This window comes from Lathyrus oleraceus, chromosome 6 (genome assembly GCF_024323335.1).
Source record: "Lathyrus oleraceus cultivar Zhongwan6 chromosome 6, CAAS_Psat_ZW6_1.0, whole genome shotgun sequence".
NCBI classification, from domain to species: Eukaryota; Viridiplantae; Streptophyta; class Magnoliopsida; order Fabales; family Fabaceae; genus Lathyrus; species Lathyrus oleraceus.
The window spans coordinates 120,476,115-120,498,400 of NC_066584.1; the positions used below are offsets into that span (position 1 = coordinate 120,476,115).

Consider the following 22,286-nt stretch of genomic DNA (forward strand, 5'->3'; position numbering starts at 1 on the left):
GTTCAAAAAATCATATCTCTCAATCCACAAAAGATAAATTCACAAACTCTACACCAAAATCACCATGAGTGTGTCTAGTTTAAGCAAAAAAAATTTGGGAGCCATTGGATACATTCTCATCATTTCACAATTGATTTGGCAAAGTGTACAAAAATTGGTCACATGTCACAAACCCTCATACAAATTAAAATCCATTGATCACAAAATTCTGGAAAAATAATGATAAAAAAGTAGAGACCATGATGAACTCAACACAAAAAATCCCATTAAATTTGGATCAAAATTGAACAAGTTATGAATTTTACAAGATTGGTGAATTAAAATGCAAAACAACATGGATTAATGGTCTAATTAGGGCACGCTGTGGCATTTTTGTAAATAAGCCATCCACTTATCAAAGCGCTGCGTTTTGGTCCAGAAAATGAAATAATTTGATTGGCTCTGGGGGATTGGAACAGTAAAGCCATGTACACGTGAATGAAGAGAAAAAATCTGGAAAATCAAAGGCTAGGGTTTTAATGAACAGTACAGCATTCATTCCTCTCCCAAATCGTGATTTTTAAGAGTGCCCAGAAATTGCAATTGACTATACCATTGTGATCATCAAACAGCACACAACCTAAATCCATCATTGGTTTTTCTTAAAACACAACCATGCTCATGAATCGAACAAAAACAAATCTTAACACCAAACTTCAAAACGATGTAACTTCATGAATAAGCAACCATTTCCAAAAATAAAAGCATCATGACAATCAGCATGGATAGACCTACACTAAGCATGTAATGGTTTTAAGAATAGTGGAAGTCGAATTTTTACCAATTTGGAAGAGCAGTAGTGTTTCTGATGTTGTTTGGTTGTTTTGAAGAGAAACAGTTGTGTTAGCACCCTCCCAATGATGAATGATGCAGATGCTTTGGCTCAGGAATGTGGGAAAATGCTCCAATCATAGACTGTCATGGATGAGTGCTTAGAGAAGACAGTGGTGGAAAGGCTGTTACAGCAGCAAAATGAGGCTTGCCATGAGTCACAAATGATGCTTGGATGATGAGAAGACAAAGGCCAGGCTTAGGTTCCTTAGAATTTCTTGACTGTTTTTGAAAAGTGCAAAATGTGTTTTTTTAGAATGAGATGAACCAAGGCTTTTTGCTGTGTGTGATGGCTGCCATTAGTTCAGAATGAGGAAAGGATAGTGAAAAAACAAAGGCCAGGGTTTTGATCTTTGGAAGTTTTTTTGATAGGTTTGGTAAATGGTCAAAATGTGCTCCTTTTTGAGAGAGTGAGAGCACAAGGTTTTTCTGTTGGCTTGTTGTCTGCAATTGGTTTACCATGGCAGGGAATGAGGTTCTTGATCTTCTGTTTTCATGTTGCTTGTGTTTTGAACAGCATTTTTAATTTGGAGAAAAAATGCCTAATGAGAGGGGGTAAGGACTTCTGTGGTTAGAAGCTCCAAATCAAGTCCACAAATGACAGAAAATCATTTTCCAAACCTGCTGTTGAGTGTTGCTTTTGGTCCTGCAGGGTTTGGTTCTTAGGGTGTTCTTGACAGAAAATTAGAAATGCCAAGCAAGGTCAATTCTTGAGGGAGTGAGTTGTATGCCGTGTATTGCTGGTTTGGAGGCTCTCATTATGGTTCACACAATGACAAAAAATCTTCCTCAAATCTGCTGTTGGATGTTGCTAGCAGGTTTTGTGTTTTTGACAGCTTTTGGTCAAGTGCCAAGGATGAGTATGAATGAGTGCAGTTTCTGGTTTTTTTGGCTGTCAAAGGTGGTTTATGTGCCTGCTATTAGGATTGGTTTGACAGAAAATCATGGTCAAAGTCTGCTGTCTTGTGGTAAAAGCATGGCTTATGGGATGTGGTTTGGTGAAACTTGTACTTTCTTTCCAAAAATCAAGCAAACTAGCATGGGCTGTATGTACTTCATGGGAATGGGCTTCCAACAAGTTTTAAATAACATTTCTGAACATATTCCAATGGCCAAATGGTTAAAAGATGATTAAATCAAAAAGTCAACTCTTGGTCAAACTTGAATTTAAATGAGACAAGTCAAAAAATGCCATTTTGATTGGTGAAGTTTTGGCTTATGAAATTTATATTTTTGGAAAGAGGGGAACAAATGTGACTTGTAGGGAAAAACCCCACCCAAATTGGCCAAACGGTTTGAGAGATATGGCCTTTTGAAGTTCAAGAATTTCTGAAGTCGATTCGATCATAACTTGCCAACCACACATGGGAATTAAGAGTTCTTGGACTTTTTTGGAAATGGGAGAACAAGATCTTCAACTTTCATGTTGGGCAAAAATTCATTTGAAGCTTGTATCATGATGTAAGTTTGAGGATCAAGACTTTCCATTTTTGGTAAGTTTCAGTTACAGGTCCAGTTTCCATTTTTGGAAATTTTTGATCTGGCTTCAAATTCTTCCATGATGGTGTTTGACATGATATATGAAGACTATTTGGCCATGAATGAGCTCTCACAAACCAATTCCAGTCATCAAATCACTGATTAAATGGACAGTTGACCAACAGTTGACTTTTAGGGTTTCTGGCTGACTGCGCATTGACTGATGACTTCCAAACCCTAATTCCTTGAGAACTTGACTTCAAATGATGTCCCAAGTTGTATGAACTCTTGATTATTGATCATGGTGCCCAAATCCCACAAGAATGGCCACCATCCACTGCTTTGACTGACTGTTGACTGTCTAGGGTTTTTGACTGTCTGTGTGTGAACTGATGACCTCTGAGCCTTCAACCCTTGACTTGAACACTTCAAATGGACCCCCAAGTCATGTGATCTTGTTGGACAAACCCTAGGGCCTTGGCTCCTTGAGAAATGCACTTGCTTGCTTGGTTGACTGATCTCCTGATCAGTTTGACCTAATTCCTTGATTGGCTTGCACTTGAGGCAAATGAGGCAATGCAATGCTATGCAATGGACCATGATATGCTAGGACCTAATATGAAAATGTATGTACAATGATAGGTGCAAATTTGAGGTGCTACACACATTACATGTAAACTTGTTCAACAATCAACAATGAAAAACAAGTAAAACATCCCGTCCCGATGTTACATCTACCAGAGCATGACCCACTAAGGAACTACACTAGACTCCAAGGACTAGCTTCTACTCAATCACTGCTCGTTACCTGAAACATAGTTGTAAGGGTGAGTTCCTCAATCGATATAATAAGCATTATAAAATATCATGTAATGCTAAGTAACTTAACGCATTCATCACCCAAATCAGATTACACATTCAGCAATGGTAACATCAACTCAAAATCATATTCAACACAAACACAAAACACACGTATAATATTGGAATACATCCATTCATATTATACGCCATACATACATTATGCAATGAGACTCCATGCATGCGGTACCGACTATTCGTGAACATATAGTTCAACCTCACCGATCAAATCCAGATACGGCTACCAAGCTCACTAGTCCCACTCATTTGAGACCTAGTGACTCACTCACTAATTCCTCACCATGGGAATTAGCTACCACCCCAAGGGCCATGCTATGCACGCTAATTCACCTAGCATGCAAACATCAACAACAGTCCATAATGACTAACTCACTAATTCCTCACTATGGGAATTAGCTACCACCATAAAGGCCACAATATGCATGCTAATTCACCTAGCAATGCAACATCATCAACAACAATCCACAATGGACATATGCTCACACTCTAAGCCATAAAACAGTCCATTCACCAACACATGCATAACAGATACATTCACAATATTATGCATACCATCATAAATCATCAGCATGTTATCACAAAAATCATATCATGTCATGCCAATTAATAATCACAGTATTAGCACACTCTACTAATACCTACACTGCTCAAAACAACGGGAAACGATCCCTACTATATCATACATCAGCTAAAATTACATTACTCAGCTGAACAACCAAAAACTGCACAACAACAGCACAGAAAAATCACAATTCTGCCCATACGCGTATTGCCTAGTCCCATACGCGTATGGCCCATTTCTCAGCCAATCCCATACGCGTATTGTCTGCCTCATACGCGTATGCTACGCGTACCACATCCTCATACGCGTACCAACAGAGACAAAACTACGTTCAAAACATCATCTTCCTCATCCATACGCGTATTGCCTAGTGCCATACGCGTACCAGACCATCTCATACGCGTATCACCTAGTGTCATACGCGTATGACCAGAAACCAGATTTCCAGATCTGCTATGGTTTTCTCTGCTACGAGATTCTCAGATCCAACCTTCCACATTCCAATTTTTACACAACATTCATTCATATTGTCTAACACAGATCATACACTTTCAATCTCACAATTTCTAACCTTATTACCTCTAATTCCTACGAATTTCCTTCAATTATAATCCAAATTTCGTTCATCCAATATTTCACAAATTTCAGCATACATCATTCTAATTAGAGTCAAATCAATGGTTTATCACTACCCATTACATGTTAACCCATAATACCCATCAAACGACGATAAACCCCCCTTACCTGAGTTAATCCGGCAATCCTTTAGCTTCGAGTTCTTCCTCTCTTCAACCCTTGTTCTCTGGCTCTTTTTCCACTTTTCTGTCTCTTTTTCCTTTTCACGTGAAAAATAACCCTTTTTACCAAATGGGACCTTTTTAATTCCAACTTTTATTCCAATAATAATAATAATAATAATCCAATAATAATAATCCAATTATTTAATTAAATTAATAAATATACTATTAATTTAAATTAAATAATTATCCTTATTTCATCGGGGTGTTACACCTCATCCTTACGCGGCCGTATTTCTGACTTCATTTCTCAATGTGACCGCTTTGCTCCTCAGTGCGGCCGCAATTGTACACTCACCTGACACGTTTTTGATGGCTTTGAAAAGAAAAAAATGGAGAAGAAAAAGGGGTTCGATTTCTAAGACATAAAAGAGATATAGTTTTACAATTTGGGAGCTTTTAGAAGCCATTTGAGCCACTGGATAGCTTCTTCTTCGTTGATTCTTCATGATATTCGAGTCTACAATTATGGTATTGATTAATTTCAACATGAGTAGATAGATTTCTCTTAGGTTAGGTCTGATTTGATGATGAACCTATTTTTTATTTGATTGGGTCATATGATCAGATGAGGTTAATGTAATTGTTCTGACTCTTAGATATTATTCAGTTACTGATTATGCTCATTGCCTATTGTTTGTTATGACATTCGATTTGATTTTTATAAGTAGTAACTACTGACCCTATGGGTATATATTGTAAGAACAAATTTAGTTCTACAATGTATCTCTAAGATTTTGATGATAACAAAGGATGAAACAAAAATGGTACCCTAACGAAATATTTCTAAGTATGCAGGACTCTAATCAAAATAATCAGATAGACATTCATCAAATACAGAATCAAGCTCTAAGATACCATTTGGAAGATACACAAACAGAAGCTCTGACTCTAACCAAACGCAAGTGCAAGCTAAACTAAAGAAGTCAGACACTCTGAAGTGGAAGAATGACTCTAGAATTTGAAGATGTACACTCTGATAAAATCAAGTAAAGAGAAACTCTAAAGACAGCCAGCAACAAGCATCTTCTGAAGTCGCAATCGCTTAATAAAGGCTCTGACATTAGGATCCTCTCATTCAGAAAGCTTAACCTTGAAGAAATTCGCTTATGAAAAGAAGCTATTTTAGGAAGGATTTTATGGCGCTCCAAATATTGCTTTGGAAAGAACACAGAGATTAATGACATTAATCATCCATCATTGCCCAAGATCTGACATTAACATCACTCAACGGTCTGCTCAATACTCCTATACAAAGGACGGAACGCCACCCAAAGAAAACACCTGAAACACACGAGAATACAATACGTCCACTATTCATTAGTCATTCCCTCACGAACTTCTGCTCTAACGTGGGAATATTTCTTGCTCTTACCTTGTGTAATTTCTGCTTATGTTAGAAGCACTATTCATTACTGTAATCATACTATATTGCTAAGAAATTTCCTCAAGTGACTTGTGAAGTCTGTAAGCTTGAGAGGGCTAAGGGATATCTATTCTCTTAGACGATTGTTTGTGTAATCTTTCAAGATTAGTGGATTAAGTCCTTTTTGAAGGTGAAATCACCTTGACCGGGTGGACTGGAGTAGCTTGGAATTTCAAGCGAACCGGTATAAAAATTCTGTGTTGATTTCTTTTGTCTCTGCGTATGTATTATTTCTAAAAAAAATTATTCTCTCAAAACAATTCAAACCCCCTTTCTTGTTTTTCTCTACCTTCAATTGGTATCAGAGCTACGACTCTGTTATTGATTTTCTAATCAAACACTTAACAGTGTAGAGAGATCCAGCGTGAGAAAAACACTATGGCCAACACCAATGAAAGAGATAGTTACAATGTTAAACCTCCAATCTTTGATGGAGAAAAATTTGATTACTGGAAAGATAGAATTGGAAGTTTCTTTCTGGGCTATGATGTTGATCTGTGGGACATAGTTACTATTGGCTACATACCTCCTGTATCTGACGCTGGTGTTGCCGTGGCCAGAAGCAAGATGACAGATGATCAGAAGCGTGACTTAAAAAACCATCACAAAGCCAGAACAATATTGTTGAATTCCATTTACTATAATGAATATGAAAAGATCACCAATAGGGAAACAACTAAAGAAATACTTGACTCCCTGAGGATGACTCACGAAGGAAGTTCTCAAGTCAAAGAGACAAAGGTTCTGGCTCTAATTCAGAAGTACAAAGCCTTCAAGATGGAGGACGATGAAGCTATAGATGTAATGTTTTCTAGATTTCAAACTTTAATTGCAGGACTCAGGGTTCTGGAAAAAGTCTACATAACTATAGATCATGTCAAAAAGATAGTCAGAAGCTTGCTAAAGAAATGGAGACCCATGGTCATAGCATTAAAATTGTCAAAGGATCTGAACAATATCAGCCTTGAAGAACTCATCAGTTCACTCAGAAGTCACGAGATAGAACTTGAGGAAGATGAGCCTCAAAATAAGATCAAATATGTAGCACTAAAGTCCAAATCTGAAAGACGCAAACCAGAAAGGAACAAAGCCTTCCAAGCTGAAGAGGAAGGCAATGACGACTCTGAAAAGGAGGACTCTGACGATGAAGAAGAGTTATACCTTTTATCCAGAAGAGTAAAACAACTCTGGAGCAAAAGGAATAATAACTTCAGAAGACCAAGACCCAAGGGAGACCATTCAGAACCAACTTCCAGAGGCAAATCAAACAAAGAGGTAACATGCTATGAATGTAAGGAAACAGGTCATTATAGAAACGAATGCCCAAAGCTGAAGAAAGAAAGCTCCAGAAGAGAAAGTTTCAAGAAAAGCTCCTTCAAAACCAAGAAGGGACTGATGGCCACCTGGGACGACAGTGGATCTGATTCCTCTGAATGAGACTCCGAAGAACAGGCAAACGTTGCATGCATGGCTACCACCTCTAGAAACACATCAGATGAAGAATCTGATTCTGAAGAGGTATTTTATTATCTTTCTCGCTCTGACCTTGAATCACGCCTTTCTGAATCTTTGAACTCATATCAGAAACTTAAACAAAAATTTAAAGCACTAAAAAGAGTTCTTGAAGGAACCACCAAAGAATGTGATAAGCTTGAGTTGACAGTTTCAGAACTAAAAGATGAAAATCTAACTCTGACAAAAGAAAGAGAATCCACAAATAAACAAAGTTTAAAACTTGAAAAAGCTTTATCTCAAGCCTCACAAACTTCGAACACAATGATATATAAATATGAAAAATCTTTTCAAAAGTTTCTGAAAAATGGGATAGAAAGAAGCAGGATGGCATCAATGATTTATGGAGTCAGTCAAAATAATAAAAGAGGAATAAGGTGTGATCCTAGTGAAGATAAATCTTCCACAGATGACAAACCCAAATCGCTTTTTTCTTATCACTACACACATGCACAAACACAACGTTTTACTAATGCTAGAGAACCCAAAGTTCTAAGAAACTCTGGAAAAACTAATCACAAAGGACCCAAAAGATTATGGGTACCAAAGGATAAGATTGTTTATGTTGCAGATATCTTATGCAGCAGAGTTAAGACACCAGTCATGGTACCTGGACTTTGGATGCTCGCGACACATGACGGGAAGAAAGCATATGTTCCAAAGCCTGGAACTTAAAGATGTTGGCTTCGTAGGTTTCGGAGGAAATCAGAAAGGTATAATCAGAGGCTCCAGAACTATTGGTAATGGATCTCTTCCCTCTATATCTAATGTTCTCTACGTAGAAGGATTAATGCACAATTTGTTATCAATAATCCAATTAAGTGATAACAATTATGATGTAATCTTCAATCAAAAAACATGTAAAGCAATTAATCAGAATAATGGAACAGTTCTAATCACTGGCAAGAGGAAAAACAACATTTACAAAATAAATCTTTCAGATCTAAAAGATCAAAATGTAAAATGTCTGATGTCTGTTCACGAAGATTAATGGGTATGGCATAAACGCTTGGTCCACATTAGCATGAGAAAACTCTCTCAACTAAATAAACTCGAGTTAGTCAGAGGTCTACCTAAGCTGAAGTTTTCTTCAGATGCTCTGTGTGAGGCATGTCAGAAAGGAAAATTTTCTAAAACATCTTTTTAAAAAAATGTTGTTTCCACCTCTAAGCCTCTGGAACTTCTTCACATTGACCTTTTTGGGCCTGTTAAGACAATGTCAGTCAATGGAAAGAAGTATGGACTGGTCATTGTTAATGATTTTAGTCGCTGGACATGGGTAAAATTCCCAAAGCACAAGAGTGAGTCCCACTCTGTATTCACTAGCTTCTATTCTAAAGTGCAAAACGAACTTGACTCTAAAATTATCCGAGTCAGAAGTGATCATGGTGGCGAATTCAAAAATAAGTTCTTTGAAGAACTGTTCGACTCTAATGGAATATCCCATGATTTCTCCTGCCATAGAACTCCATAATAAAATGGAGTTGTAGAGAGGAAGAATAGGACACTCCGAGAAATGGCCAGAACCATGATCAACGAAACAAATATGGCTAAGCACTTTTGGGCTGAAGTAGTAAATACAACATGCTATATTCATAATAGAATCTCTATAAGACCTATTCTGGAGAAGACTCACTATGAACTGTGTAAGGGAAGAAAACCTAACATTTATTACTTCCATCCTGTTGGATGCTCGTGCTTTATTCTTAATACTAAAGAACATCTGAACAAGTTTGATTCAAAAGCACAAAAAGGTATTATGTTAGGATACTCAAAACGCTCTAAAGGCTACAGAGTATACAACACAGAAACCAAAATTATGGAAGAATCAATACATGTTAGATTTAATGATAAGCTTGACCCTAAAAAGTCAAAGCTAGTTGAGAAACTTGCAGATTTGGAGATAACTCTTGCAGGCTCTGACGAAAAGACTAAAGCATCAGAAGAAACTGAGAAACAAAATCCAGATGCAACTGAAGTTTCAACTATCCAGAAAAGATCAAGAAGTCGCCCTAACATCTCTGAAGATTTGATTATGGGAAACAAGGATGAACTTGTCAGAACCAGGTCAAAATTCAAAGTATCTGAAGAAACTCCTCTGGGATTAGTATCTCTAATCAAGCCTACTTCCTGTGATGAGGCACTTCAAGACAATGACTGGGTTCTGGAAATGAAAGAAGAACTGGATCAATTCTCAAAGAATGATGTCTGTGATCTTGTCCCAAAGCCTAAAGGAACTCATATTATTGGAACAAGATGGGTATTCAAAAACAAACTGAACAAAAAAGGAGAAGTAGTCAGAAACAAAGCACGACTGGTGGCACAAGGTTACAGTCAACAAAAAGGCATTGACTATAATGAAACCTTTGCTCCAGTCGCCAGGTTAGAATATATTCGCTTACTTGTCTCTTTTGATGTAAATCATTCCATCAAATTATATTAGATGGATGTCAAGAGCGCATTCCTTGATGGTTACATATCAGAAGAAGTGTATGTCAATCAACCTCCAGGTTTTGAAAATTCTAAATGTCCAGAACATGTTTTTAAACTGAAAAAATCATTGTATGGACTAAAACAAGCTCCTTTCTCCGGGAAAGACTAAGCAACTTTCTCCGGGAACATGACTTTATTAGAGGAAAGGTCGACTCTACACTCTTCTGTAAAAACATTAGAAATGATCTCATGATATGCCAGATATATGTTGATGATATTATTTTTGGTTCAGCTAACCCCTTTGTGTGCCAAGAATTCTTTGAGCTAATGCAGGCAGAATTTGAAATGAACTTAATACAAGAACTAAAGTTCTTTCTGGGAATTCAAATTAATTAAGCTTCAGAAGCTACCTATGTATATCAAAGTAAATACATAAAACAAATTCTGAAGAAATTCAAAATGTCAGAATGAAAACCTGCTAAGACACCCATGCATCCAACTTGTATTCTGGAGAAAGAAGAGGCTAGTCAGAAGGTCTGTCAGAAGCTCTATTGTGGTATGATAGGCTCTCTTCTCTATCTGACGGCTACGCGCCCTGATATTCTTTTTAGTGTATGTCTTTGTGCCAGATTCCAATCAGATCCTAAGGAATCTCATTTAACATCTGTTAAAAGAATCCTAAGGTGTCTGAAAGGAACCCCTAACCTTGGCCTGATGTATGAGAAAACATCAGAGTATAGGCTCTCTGGTTATTGCGATACAGATTATGCAGGGGACAGAATGGAACGTAAAAGTACATCTGGGAACTGTCAGTTCTTGGGAAATAATCTCATATCGTGGGCCAGCAAAAGACAGTCAACCATCGCCCTGTCTAATGTAGAAGCAGAATATATATCAACTTCACTTTGCACTACTCAGATGCTCTGGATGAAAAATCAACTAGAAGACCTTCAGATCTTTAAGAGTAACGTTCTTATCTTCTGTGATAATACTGCTACCATATGTTTAAGTAAGAACCATATCTTGCATTCCAGATCTAAGCACATAGAGATAAAACATCATTTCATCAGAGACTATGTTCAGAAAGGGGTAATATCATTAAAATTTATTGATACAGACCATCAATGGGCTGATATTTCACTAAACCCCTCGCTGAAGATAGATTCTCCTTTATTCTGAAAATTTTAAAAATTGAAATTTGCCCAGAATAAACCAAATGTGCTTCTTTGAAATAGCAAAATAAGGCTATGAAATAAACATCTGGTATCTGGATCTGACTCTGATACTTCTACCAGTTAGGCGTTATCTGAATCAGAAATCCTCAGGATCCAATCTTTTGGTATTCCTGAAGATCAGATAAATCAACACGTGGGGTATCATGCGTCTGACTTTGGATCTTCTAGACAGTTGTCTAGCAGATATCAAGAGACAGACTCTTGAGATCTCCTCGAGCAGTATGCTGATTTGGGGATTAGACCTCCATCATGGGATGTAATCATTTCTCTCCTAAGCGTGTAAACTTGGATAATGTGCACCATTAATTTTATAACTTCTCAACTGCCTCTAACGCTGTCATTTTGCATGCATTTCCTTGGGTATTTATACTTTTCACTCATCACAATCTCACACTTTTACACTCACGCCCTACACAAACCTCTCTCTCTCTCTCTTTCTCAGTTTATCATCTTCAACAAGTTCTTCATTATCCTCAAGCAAAGTTGTTCATCCTTCAAACTATTTCAACAACTTCTACATGGATGCTCAACAACAATCCGTCTATAACTATTCTTGGCAGATGGAATCAACTAATCAAACACCCATTTCTACTCAACAAACAATTGCAACTACTAGTGTCGTTTCAACCCGAATCTATAGAGAACCACACATTCTAGACCGCGAACCTCACATTCATCTTGCCACACCCTTTGAGAAGCTTGATGTACTGTGTGAATCACTGGTAGATTTCGACAACATGAAGTGAAATGGCATAGACCTCACTGAGGAATTAAGAACGCAAAGGTGGGAAACCTACTTTCAGAGACTTTCCGGTCCTGTGTACACCTATCTGGTAAAGGAGTTTTGGCACTTCGTAGACTTAGATGATTACTATATCATCTCTCACGTTCTGGGAGTCAAAATAGTCATCACTGAGAAGTCAATAGCCTCCCTTCTGAACATGGAAAAGACGGGGGGAAGAAGAATCTACAACATCAATCCTAGGGAAAAGTACTTGTCCCAGGAAATAGCCCCCACCATCTTTCAACAAAACACTGAGGGCAAACATTCCAAGAACAAAGAACTTCATCAGAAATCCGTCTCTAGATGAAGATCATCCTGGGCACCATCCATCACCGCCCTGCATCAAACTCTTATGACTACATCAACACGGATCAGGAGTGCATTCTCTACTGCATTCACAAAAGGCTGAAACTGAATCTGTTAGCGCTGCTCTTCAAGTATCTCAGAGATTTTGTCAAGGATACCAAAAATAATATGAAACCCAGAACCTACATTCCCTTGGGGAGACTCATCTCCGATGTTTTGATCGAGAGTGGGTTCGTGGATCACCTGATCCGTCACAACCTGATGGAAGATGTCACTAATGACACTGGAAGACCTCTGAATGCTCGGAATCTTAAGAGTATAAGGGTGATTGATCAAGTCAGAACTAAACCAACTCTAGACACTTCCTGGGAAGCACTCAAGGATAAGAGGAAAATCTCAAATGGTCTCTACCTTTTCTCCAAGATTGACCCTCCAGAAGTGGTGGATCACTATCCGCAAGACCTTGCAAGCCAAAGGGGTGGATATCTCTGTGTTCTCTATGGATTGGCTGCTTGAGCATCCACCAAACTTCATGAAGAGGATGCGAGAGCCTTTTGAAAAGTCAAAGAATGCCAATAAGGCTAAATTGGGAGAAACTTATGGGTCAAGACCTCTAGTCCCTCTAGCTGATTCTCCAAGTAAGTATCTGCCTCCCTCTCGCTCTGTTAAATTAAAGTCAATTGCTTCTTATCTTCCCCAAACCACTCCCATCAACATCCAATCAGAAACACCACCCTCCACCACCAGATCCTCTAACCCGCCATCTCTGAAATTTAATCTCGCAACCACTACCTTACCAGTTTCTGAAGCAGAAATGCTGAACGAAACCACCTCACCATCATCTTCCACACCTTCATCCCCACCATACTACATTCTCTCATCTGACAACAAACCCTCTGACCCCCAATCCCCCACACTAGCTCAACTTCAGGCACGTGCTCTGGCCTCACAGCAACCACCACAACCTGAACAAGAAGTCACCTCTCCACCCCCTAAACAACAAAATCCACCTCCATATGATCAACCTCAAACACCACCCCCTGAACAACAAACAAATCCACCATCTGAACAACCACAAACACCACCTCCTGAATAACCAACACCTTCACCATCTGAACATAAATCTAGTACACCACCCGAACAAACGACACCACCTCCCTCTGATATTCCCCTGCTACCAACCTCTGAAGACATCATCACTCCTACTCCAGATCCCGCTGACACCAACCCAACAACACCATCCTCCTCATCCTCTAACCCTGAACCAGAAACTGCCTTCCCCATATTAGAAGAAGCAATAACTTTATTTGCAGAGACTTCAGTGGAGAAGATCAATTCTCTGTCTATCAACTTTGGCATCAGTGATGATCCCTTTGCAGTGAGGATCCACTGGAACAGAGTGATCAGATGGATGACCTCTGAAGCCTTCAAACTGAAAGGCCTCTATGAATAAGTCTGCAACGACTTTATCAGAGATGTTGGAGTAAGGCTACAGGCTCGCTTGGTCAGAGAGACTGAGGAAAAGGCCAGGAAGGAAGAAAAAGAGAAAGCTCGCCTCGAAGAAGAGCAACGAATCAGAGAAGCTGAGGAGAAGGTTGTTGCTGCTGTGGCTGCTGTTGAGGCTGAGGCAAAAGCAAAAGTCGAAGCTGAAGAGGCAACACACATTGCTGCAGAGGAAACTGCAAAGGCCAGTGCTGATGCTCTGACTCAAGGGGAGCAATCTAACTCTGGTTTCACCCCTCTAGTCTTGAAAACTATGAAGGAACTGCAAAAAGAACAACAAGTTGTGAGAGCAAGGTTGGATCACCAGGACTCCGTCAACAACAACATTCAGAACCTGCTGACTCAACTGCTCCAAAGGATGCCTCCGCCTCCAAACCCTTAGGCACTTAGCTCTTTGATCTTTGTTGTTTTCTTCTGATGTTTTCTTATGCTTCCTGATATATGCTTTCATTACTGCATATTTGTACCAGTTTTTCTCTTATATGAATATTTGTTTCTTGTTGTACTTTCTATGTCTTTTTGAGTATGACAAAAAGGGGGAGAACTAAAACAGCTATGATGAAAATACATATCTAAACCTTTTAATACACTGCAAAAATTAATATCTTAATGATTTATAAGAACTAAAGTTATGCAGGATAACAGCTAAGGTATAAAACCAACTACCACACAAGGAAGGTCTGGTAAGAACTTCTGATAAATCTGATGATTTAACTCAGGGGGAGTCCCCTGTTCTTATCTGATTTTGAGATACTATTCAATGTTTCATCATCACTCTGACTTGTTTTGTCATCATCAAAAAGGGGGAGATTGTAAGAACAAATTTAGTTCTACAATGTATCTCTAAGATTTTGATGATAACAAAGGATGAAACAAAATGGTACCCTAACAAAATATTTCTAAGTATGCAAGACTCTAATCAAAACAGTCAGATATACATTCATCAGATACAGAATCAAGCTCTGAGATACCACTTGGAAGATACGCAAACAGAAGCTCTGACTCTAATCAAACGTAAGCGCAAGCTAAACTAAAGAAGTCAGACACTCTGAAGTGGAAGAATGACTCTAGAATTTGAAGATGTAGGCTCTGATGAAATCAAGTAAAGAGAAACTCTGAAGACAATCAGCAACAAGCATCTTCTGAAGTCGCAAACGCTTAATAAAGGCTCTAACATTAGGATCCTCTGATTCAAAAAGCTTAACCTTAAAGAAATTCGCTTATGGAAAGAAGCTATTTTAGGAAGGATTTTATGGTGCTCCAAATATTGCTTTGGAAAGAACACAGAGATTAATGACATTAATCATCCATCATTCCCCAAGATCTGACATTAACATCACTCAACGGTATGCTCAATACTCCTATATAAAGGACGGAACTCCACCCAAAGAAAACACCTGAAACACACGAGAATACAATACTTTCACTATTCATTAGTCATTCCCTCACGAGCTGCTGCTCTAACGTGGAAATATTTCTTGCTCTTACCTTGTGTAATTTCTGCTTATGTTAGAAGCACTATTCATTAATGTAATCATATTATATTGCTAAGAAATTTCCTCAAGTGACTTGTGAAGTCTGTAAACTTGAGAGGGATAAGGGATCTCTATTCTCTTAGACAATTGTTTGTGTAATCTTTCAAGATTAGTGGATTAAGTCCTTTTTGAAGGTGAAATCACCTTGACCGGGTGAACTGGAGTAGCTTTGAATTTCAAGCGAACCAGTATAAAAATTCTGTGTTGATTTCTTTTCTCTCTGCGTGTGTATTATTTCTAAAATAAATTATTCTCTTAAAACAATTCAAACCCCTTTTCTTGTTTTTCTCTACCTTCATATATCTGAACTAATTTAATCGTTGATTTCTCTAATTGACTAGGGATAGGATAATTAGGAATTGTGACTTAGGGATTGTCATGCCCCAAAATTTGCCTACCTTTTTTTTTCATTTTTATCTGACTCATGGTCCTTGGTTCTTCTGCATACTCATGCTCTAATCATATAGATCATTCATTTTCACTTAGATTGGTTAAATGACATCATTGATTCAAAGGGTTTTTGTTATTTATGATGCAAAGTAATGGATTGTGACAAGGAGATTAATTCATAAGCTAGGGTATCTATGGTGCACTTGTGAATCAAGCCTATGGGTTTCATTATGCTTCATCTTAACTTTCTGATTATGGGCACAACAAGTTTTGAATGTTCATTGGTCTTGGATTAAGTCTTTGAGATCCTAATGTTGGTTTAGGCTTTTGATTGTGTGGATTACATCATGGACATGTGAATTTGGAAGTAATGGACTAGAATGACTTTGGTCAACAAAGTCAACCATGGAAGGCTGACTTTTTCTTGACCAATTTCTTTGTGGGACCTTTTACATGGTAGTATTGGTTAGCTATTCGTTCTATGGTTCAAGACCTTCAAGAATTCAAAGTTAAAGTTCACAATTCAAATATTCAAATATTTTGATTTGGAGGGAAAAAACTTATTCTTGAGAAATCATGTGGAAAATGGCTATTCAAAGGCCAAGAATCTCATTACAAATATCAAATTTCATTACAAAATTAAAACCACAAATTACATACAGAAAAATCCTTTTTTAACCTAAAGTTGAATTTTGGTCAAACAGTTGACCAAAGTTAAACTAACCCTAGCCTACTTTTGTCTTCATCCTCAAGACATTCCATTGATCCATGTTCTTGATGCAATCCAAAATCTTTCCTTGTCCATGATATCATTCCAACTTTTAAATTCCATTCCAATCTTGATGACTACATCTTCATGCCAAGCCAAGTTCACCCTACCAAATGAGCATATGTCATGCAGCAATACAAACCAAGTCATGACACAAACAAAAACACAAGGCGCACAAAAACTCATCATGCTTACCCTAAAGGTTCAACCTAAACATATACACATCAATAAAATATGCAAGCCTCAAATCCAAACCAAACCAGGCCCTTTGTCAAAATGTTAAACATGTCCTAAGGTTCAAAGTTCAATCCAAGTTTAAAACATGATCACATTCACATAAAATTCAGCATGCCTACCATAATGTTCCTATCTCTTTTCCAATTTTATAACAATTGATTCACCCATCCTTAGTCTCTAGGTAATTAGCATTACAATCCAAATTACCTTAGTTAACCATTAACCAATTCTCAAAATATCAGTAACTTTTAACCATAGCACATGTTATCCTAACTGCTAATTAACATCCAACTAGCATTTATTTTTCAATTTGTCACTAATTGATAACAGTCAGTTATAACCATAGTTAATAATGCCAACTAACCTCTAACAATCCTAACAATTAGCAAGAATTTAGCATTAACATAACAATTCCAAATTGCTAAATTTTAACAAACTCCTAACATGCTAACTGTCATGGTTAACAAACTTAACTACTTGATTTCCCCTAACTCTAATACATTTTCCTAACTGTTTTGACTACTAATCTAACTCTCCTAATATAATTAATTACCCAACAGTTTATTAACACAATCATAATTCCACAGTTCCATAATAGCCCATTTAACATAATTGTTTTTCAAATTTACAAGCTTAACTAATTGATTCTTTTTTTCCTAACCTAATTGATTAGCATTTCCTACTAGTTAATAGTTCAGTTAGCATAACAAATTAGTTTTCGTTCAAATCCCATAACAGTCTAGTTAACTCCAACTGGCTGATTAACTACCTTAGACAATAAATCTTATCCATTCACTCAAAACTGCATTCAAATTCACTTAACAATCCAGTTAGCGTCAATTCAATAATCAAAGTAACCACCCTAACTCAATGACCAAATTAATGCATTAACAATTTAGTTAAAATTAACAATTAACTTTCTAATTGTCCAATACCCTAACTTCAACTTGAATAATTGTCAAAATTCAAATCATTAACAGAAAACTAACAGAGTTAACCCTCTAACTAATTTGTTCATGAGACCAGTTAACACTAACAGCTGACCAAACCTTCAACTAACTTTCCATAACAACTTCCCTCAATTGTTACAATCTCCTTACACTTCAATATTTATATAACATACAATTCATCTTCATTCTCCCTCAACCACAATCATCACTTTCACTCTGCACCACAATTCACTCTCTCTGCAATTTCTCCGCACTCACTCTCTACTCTCCTTTACCAATACTCAAAGCTCTAAACTCTTCCTTTGTTTATAAAGCTTCACATTGAAGTTTGTTGCGACAAGAGCTAAGCCCCTATGCACACTCGCTACTTTACACTCTCTCTACACTCATCAACAACAACAACAACAACATAACAATTTCATATTCCTACATAACTAAGGCTCGGAAGAAGAAGAATAAATAGCAAGAATAACAAAGATTTAAGGTTTGAAGTCTATTACCTGATCAATTCTCTGGTATTTTCTCTATGCATCATCTTCTTCAAGCAACTTCAACAATCCCCAGGGTAATTCTCCGCTTTGCAAGTAGCTTCCTTTATTCTTCCTAATTTTGCTTCAAATTTGTTACCTCTTTGTAGCCCTTGAGTTACTAAGTAATAGCCTTAAGGTATTAACACGGATATGTGGATGGTAGCCATTTAATTTTGGTTTAGAATTTTTAGGGTTCTTGAGGTGTTATGATTGAAACGAAGGATTCAGAGGCTTTTTTAGTTGAATTAAGGGTAAGAGGTGAATGAAGGAGGTAAAAACCATCTGATTGGTGGTTGTTTTGGCTAGGCTGGGTTGCTCCGCCACCTCTGGCATGACAGAGCGATTTCTGGCGAGGTAAGTCTTAAAAGGGAAGGAGAGAGCATGTATGATGGAGAGAAATTAAAATGAGAGTGAAACTGAGTCACTATACCCTTTTCCCTATTTGTGTTGGGCCTTCAGCTGAGCCCAAAAACGTTTACTCCACCACACTTCTATTTCCTCCAATTCACACCCCTACTCTAAACTCATATAAGAAACACAACCATGAGCCTCACTGCATGGGCCTAGCGCCCCTTTTACTGACCAAACTCCTTTATCCATTTCTCCCCCTGCATAGTGTTGTTTTTATTTTACTTATTGTTCATTCTTTTTGCTTTTACCATTTTTCCTACACTTGAAAAAATACAATAAAAACACACTTTGAACATGAATTTCTTTAGGATAATTTTTAGTTAGGTTAGATTCTTAATTGATTTAATTGTTATAATTTCTAGTTAATTTCATGATTAACTTGAGATTAGCTTTTAGTTTTTTTAATTAAATTCATGTTCTTATTGTGTGATTCTTTGCATGATCCCTTATTGGTGGATTAGTTGATCACTTTCATTTTTGATCAATTAATTACCTTTTGTGACTTAGAGTTGTTTGTTATAACTTTTCATGAATAATTTGTATGCTCCTCACATCCATTTAAGTGATCAAAAGTCCCTTGATCACTTGATTGAGTTAGACCTTTGCACTTGCATTACATCTGATCCATTAAGTCAATCTGAAGTCAAGTTTCAAGATCTTGGAGATAGAAGAACATTAAGACCTGACCCTACTGAGTTTCACCCATTCAAGCACACCTTTCCTCATCCTTTTTCAAACAAAACCTCTTTTACTTTCAAAACACATGTTAATTATGATATGAATTGTGCGCCACGATCCTTAAGCAACAGAGATAAAAGAGAGGGATATTTCCTAACCTTGTGTTGAATATCTTTGAATACGGGACTTAGGCCCCAATTATTCAAAGTATTCACCTTCGTTTATAGACTTTAGTGCAAATTAAATCAAACAATTGACAACTTTCATTCTCAGACAACACTTCAACAATCAACATCCATAACACCTTTATCTCTAGACTAAAAACTATACTCTTTTAATACCCATACAACTCTTGAGGTTAATCACATTCTCTTGGTTAATCACCTCCTTCATGGGTTAATCACCTTCTCTTGGTTAAAAACCAATCTTTAAACCATGCATAACTCTCGAGGTTAATCATCGGTTCTTGGTTATCACCTCCTCCGTAGGTTAATCACCTTTTCATGGTTAAAACCCTTTTCATGTATGTTTTCCTTGTAATACTCAGGCTTAAGTAAGCCCCTCTCATGTATGTTTTCCTTGTGAGACTCAGGCTTAGAAGAACCCCTCATTCTCATGCATGTCTTCCTTGTGAGACTCAGGCTTAGGCAGACCCCCCCCCCCCCCTTTTCTTTTATGTTTACCTTGTGAGACTCAGGCTTAGGTAAATCCTTTCTCATGCATGTCTGTCTTGTGAGACTCAGGCTTAGACTGACTATGTCATACATGGTTTCCTTGTGAGACCCAGGCTTAGGCAATCCCCCATTCATGCATATTTGCCTTGTGATACTCAGGCTTAGGAAAACTCCTCATTTTCTTGCATGTCTGCCTTGTGAGGATCAGGCTTAGGCAGACCCCCCTTTTGTAGGTCTTGATCCCTGGATCTAGGCAAAACCCTACAATTCTACATTGGTTAATCATCATTTATTGGTTAAACGCGACACTCTTTGGTTCAGATACACGACTCTATGGGTTCAAACAACACACTCTTGCTCCAAACAACATTTTCACCATTTCATAAATTCTTTCCAATTTAATTCAATTCAATTACAAACTCTTTTCAAATCAAACCATTTTATTTTCATAAAATAACTGTTATAATATATTCCTTAGCAGTCAGACTAAAAGCTTAGAGCATCTGAATGAGGATCAGAATTAGCTAACGTCAAAACACTTCCAGGGTGCGACTATAACATAGTTCCCTAAAATCAACCAACAAATATGTAGTTTTCTACCACACACTACGAACCTCTGATTTTCTCATTGCACTATAAGAATATGTCGGCACGAGGATTTGAATCCTTGGCGAGCACATTAGTTAATAAATTATTTTCCACCTTTATTAAAATCAATTACAAGTCACCTTTACATAATAACATCCATCCATGCAAAGAACAATCAAAATGGTTCCCGTTGAGTACAACAGATGTGAGGGGTGCTAATACATTCCCCTTGCATAACCGACTTCCTTACCCTGTTTCTCTTCTCCTTAAGTTTTATCGATATTTTTCCTTTCCTTTGGAATAAATAAAGTTCAGTAGCGGCTCCATTGTATTTCGAGCGTGCGATGCGCTCGGGTATTTTTCGTAGAGCGACACGGATTAACGTGCGATATGGCATAATCTAACGTTATAATTAGCCCGAGGGATTGGGGAATTGGCTCTTAGGTTAGTGAGTTACACGCCAAGGTATTCAATTTAGTGGTAGAGTTAGTCCCCCATGTAACTTTGTAGTCATTGCATGTTTATTAATGTGTGTTTCATCAATCAAGTAGAAATAAGGGATTCTGATAATAAGATCTAACCTCCTTTATCATCACTATTATAACAACTCTTTCTTGTGTTTTCTGTAAGACCCTAATTTTGACCCTAAGATCCCTCATGGCATCATATCATTGCATTTTGCATTTGCCTCAAGGATTATATGGTGGGACTTGTGTGAGTTGGTTTGAGACCACCAAGCATGCTTGAATTGTATATTATTTCTTTTCTTATTTTGTTTACTAACCAAAAGCACAAAAATATGTCACTAACATCTTTTGTTTTGTAGCTTGAGCAATCATAAGATCCAAGGCTCCTAGGAGGCCCCTATGCTCATTGATGTGGCCAGATGAAGGTGAAAGCAAGCATGACAATGGTTCACAAATATCTCAATCATCATATATGCCTCCCAAGTATCTCAATTTGTCAATTTGATCAAGAAAAACTAAAGGGCTTGAGGTTTGTTTCCCAAGGAAACCCTAATTCATCTATGCATCAACTGTGCCTTGCTCATGAAGCAACCTCAACCCATGATCAAATAAAATCAAGGGAAGTTATTTCATTCATCATTTAATACATATTTGAGCTTATGTGAGTGTCCTCAATCATCAATTCATCAAGATTTGAAGTTTGGACTTGAGAAGTTGATCAGTCAATTCATCTTACTATTTTGAAATCCACTGAGACCTAACTTTTAATGTCTTTGTCAAATGAAGATGACCCCAAGAGAAAAAATATTATTAAGAACCATATGAACAACTTTAATGTTCATCAAAAATTGATTTGAAGCTTGGAAGGTCATCATCCATTTCAAAACATTATAGGTCATTTTGACTGAAACCCTAATTTTAGGTCAACTTCCCAAGGACCTAACTCACTCATTTTTCACGATTTTGAGGTGGGATCAAATGAATTGGAAAGTTTAAGATGTCTAATTAATTTGTTATGTTGAACAAATTTTCATAATCCTAAAATAAACACATGTGATAATGCAAAACATTATAGGTCACTTTGGACCAAATTCATTGAAATGTGAAAAAATCCAACTTCAAGTGCCCATAACTTTCTCATCAAAAATCCAAATTATGCAAAATTTGAGTCCAAATGGATTGTATTGAAACTATCTATAACTTTGATGTTGAAGGTTTTGTCATTTGAGGCTTGCATCATTAAAACAGAAGAGCTTGAAGTTGGTCCATTT

General features: G+C 37.3%; 1 protein-coding gene and 1 long non-coding RNA gene across 2 annotated transcripts; one reads left to right on the forward strand and one right to left on the reverse strand.

Moving 5' to 3' along the window:
• Positions 1-12,683: 12,683 nt before the first annotated feature.
• LOC127094350 (lysine-rich arabinogalactan protein 19-like) lies at positions 12,684-13,379 on the forward strand. Its single transcript, XM_051033191.1, has one exon. It carries the CDS (start codon positions 12,684-12,686, stop codon positions 13,377-13,379), a length of 696 nt encoding a protein of 231 aa, XP_050889148.1.
• Positions 13,380-16,271: 2,892 nt separating this feature from the next.
• LOC127096129 (uncharacterized) lies at positions 16,272-18,662 on the reverse strand. The gene is made up of 2 exons (XR_007792703.1): positions 18,168-18,662; positions 16,272-16,586 (listed from the first exon to the last, which is right to left on the reverse strand). It is a non-coding gene; the product is annotated as an uncharacterized LOC127096129 (long non-coding RNA).
• Positions 18,663-22,286: the final 3,624 nt, after the last annotated feature.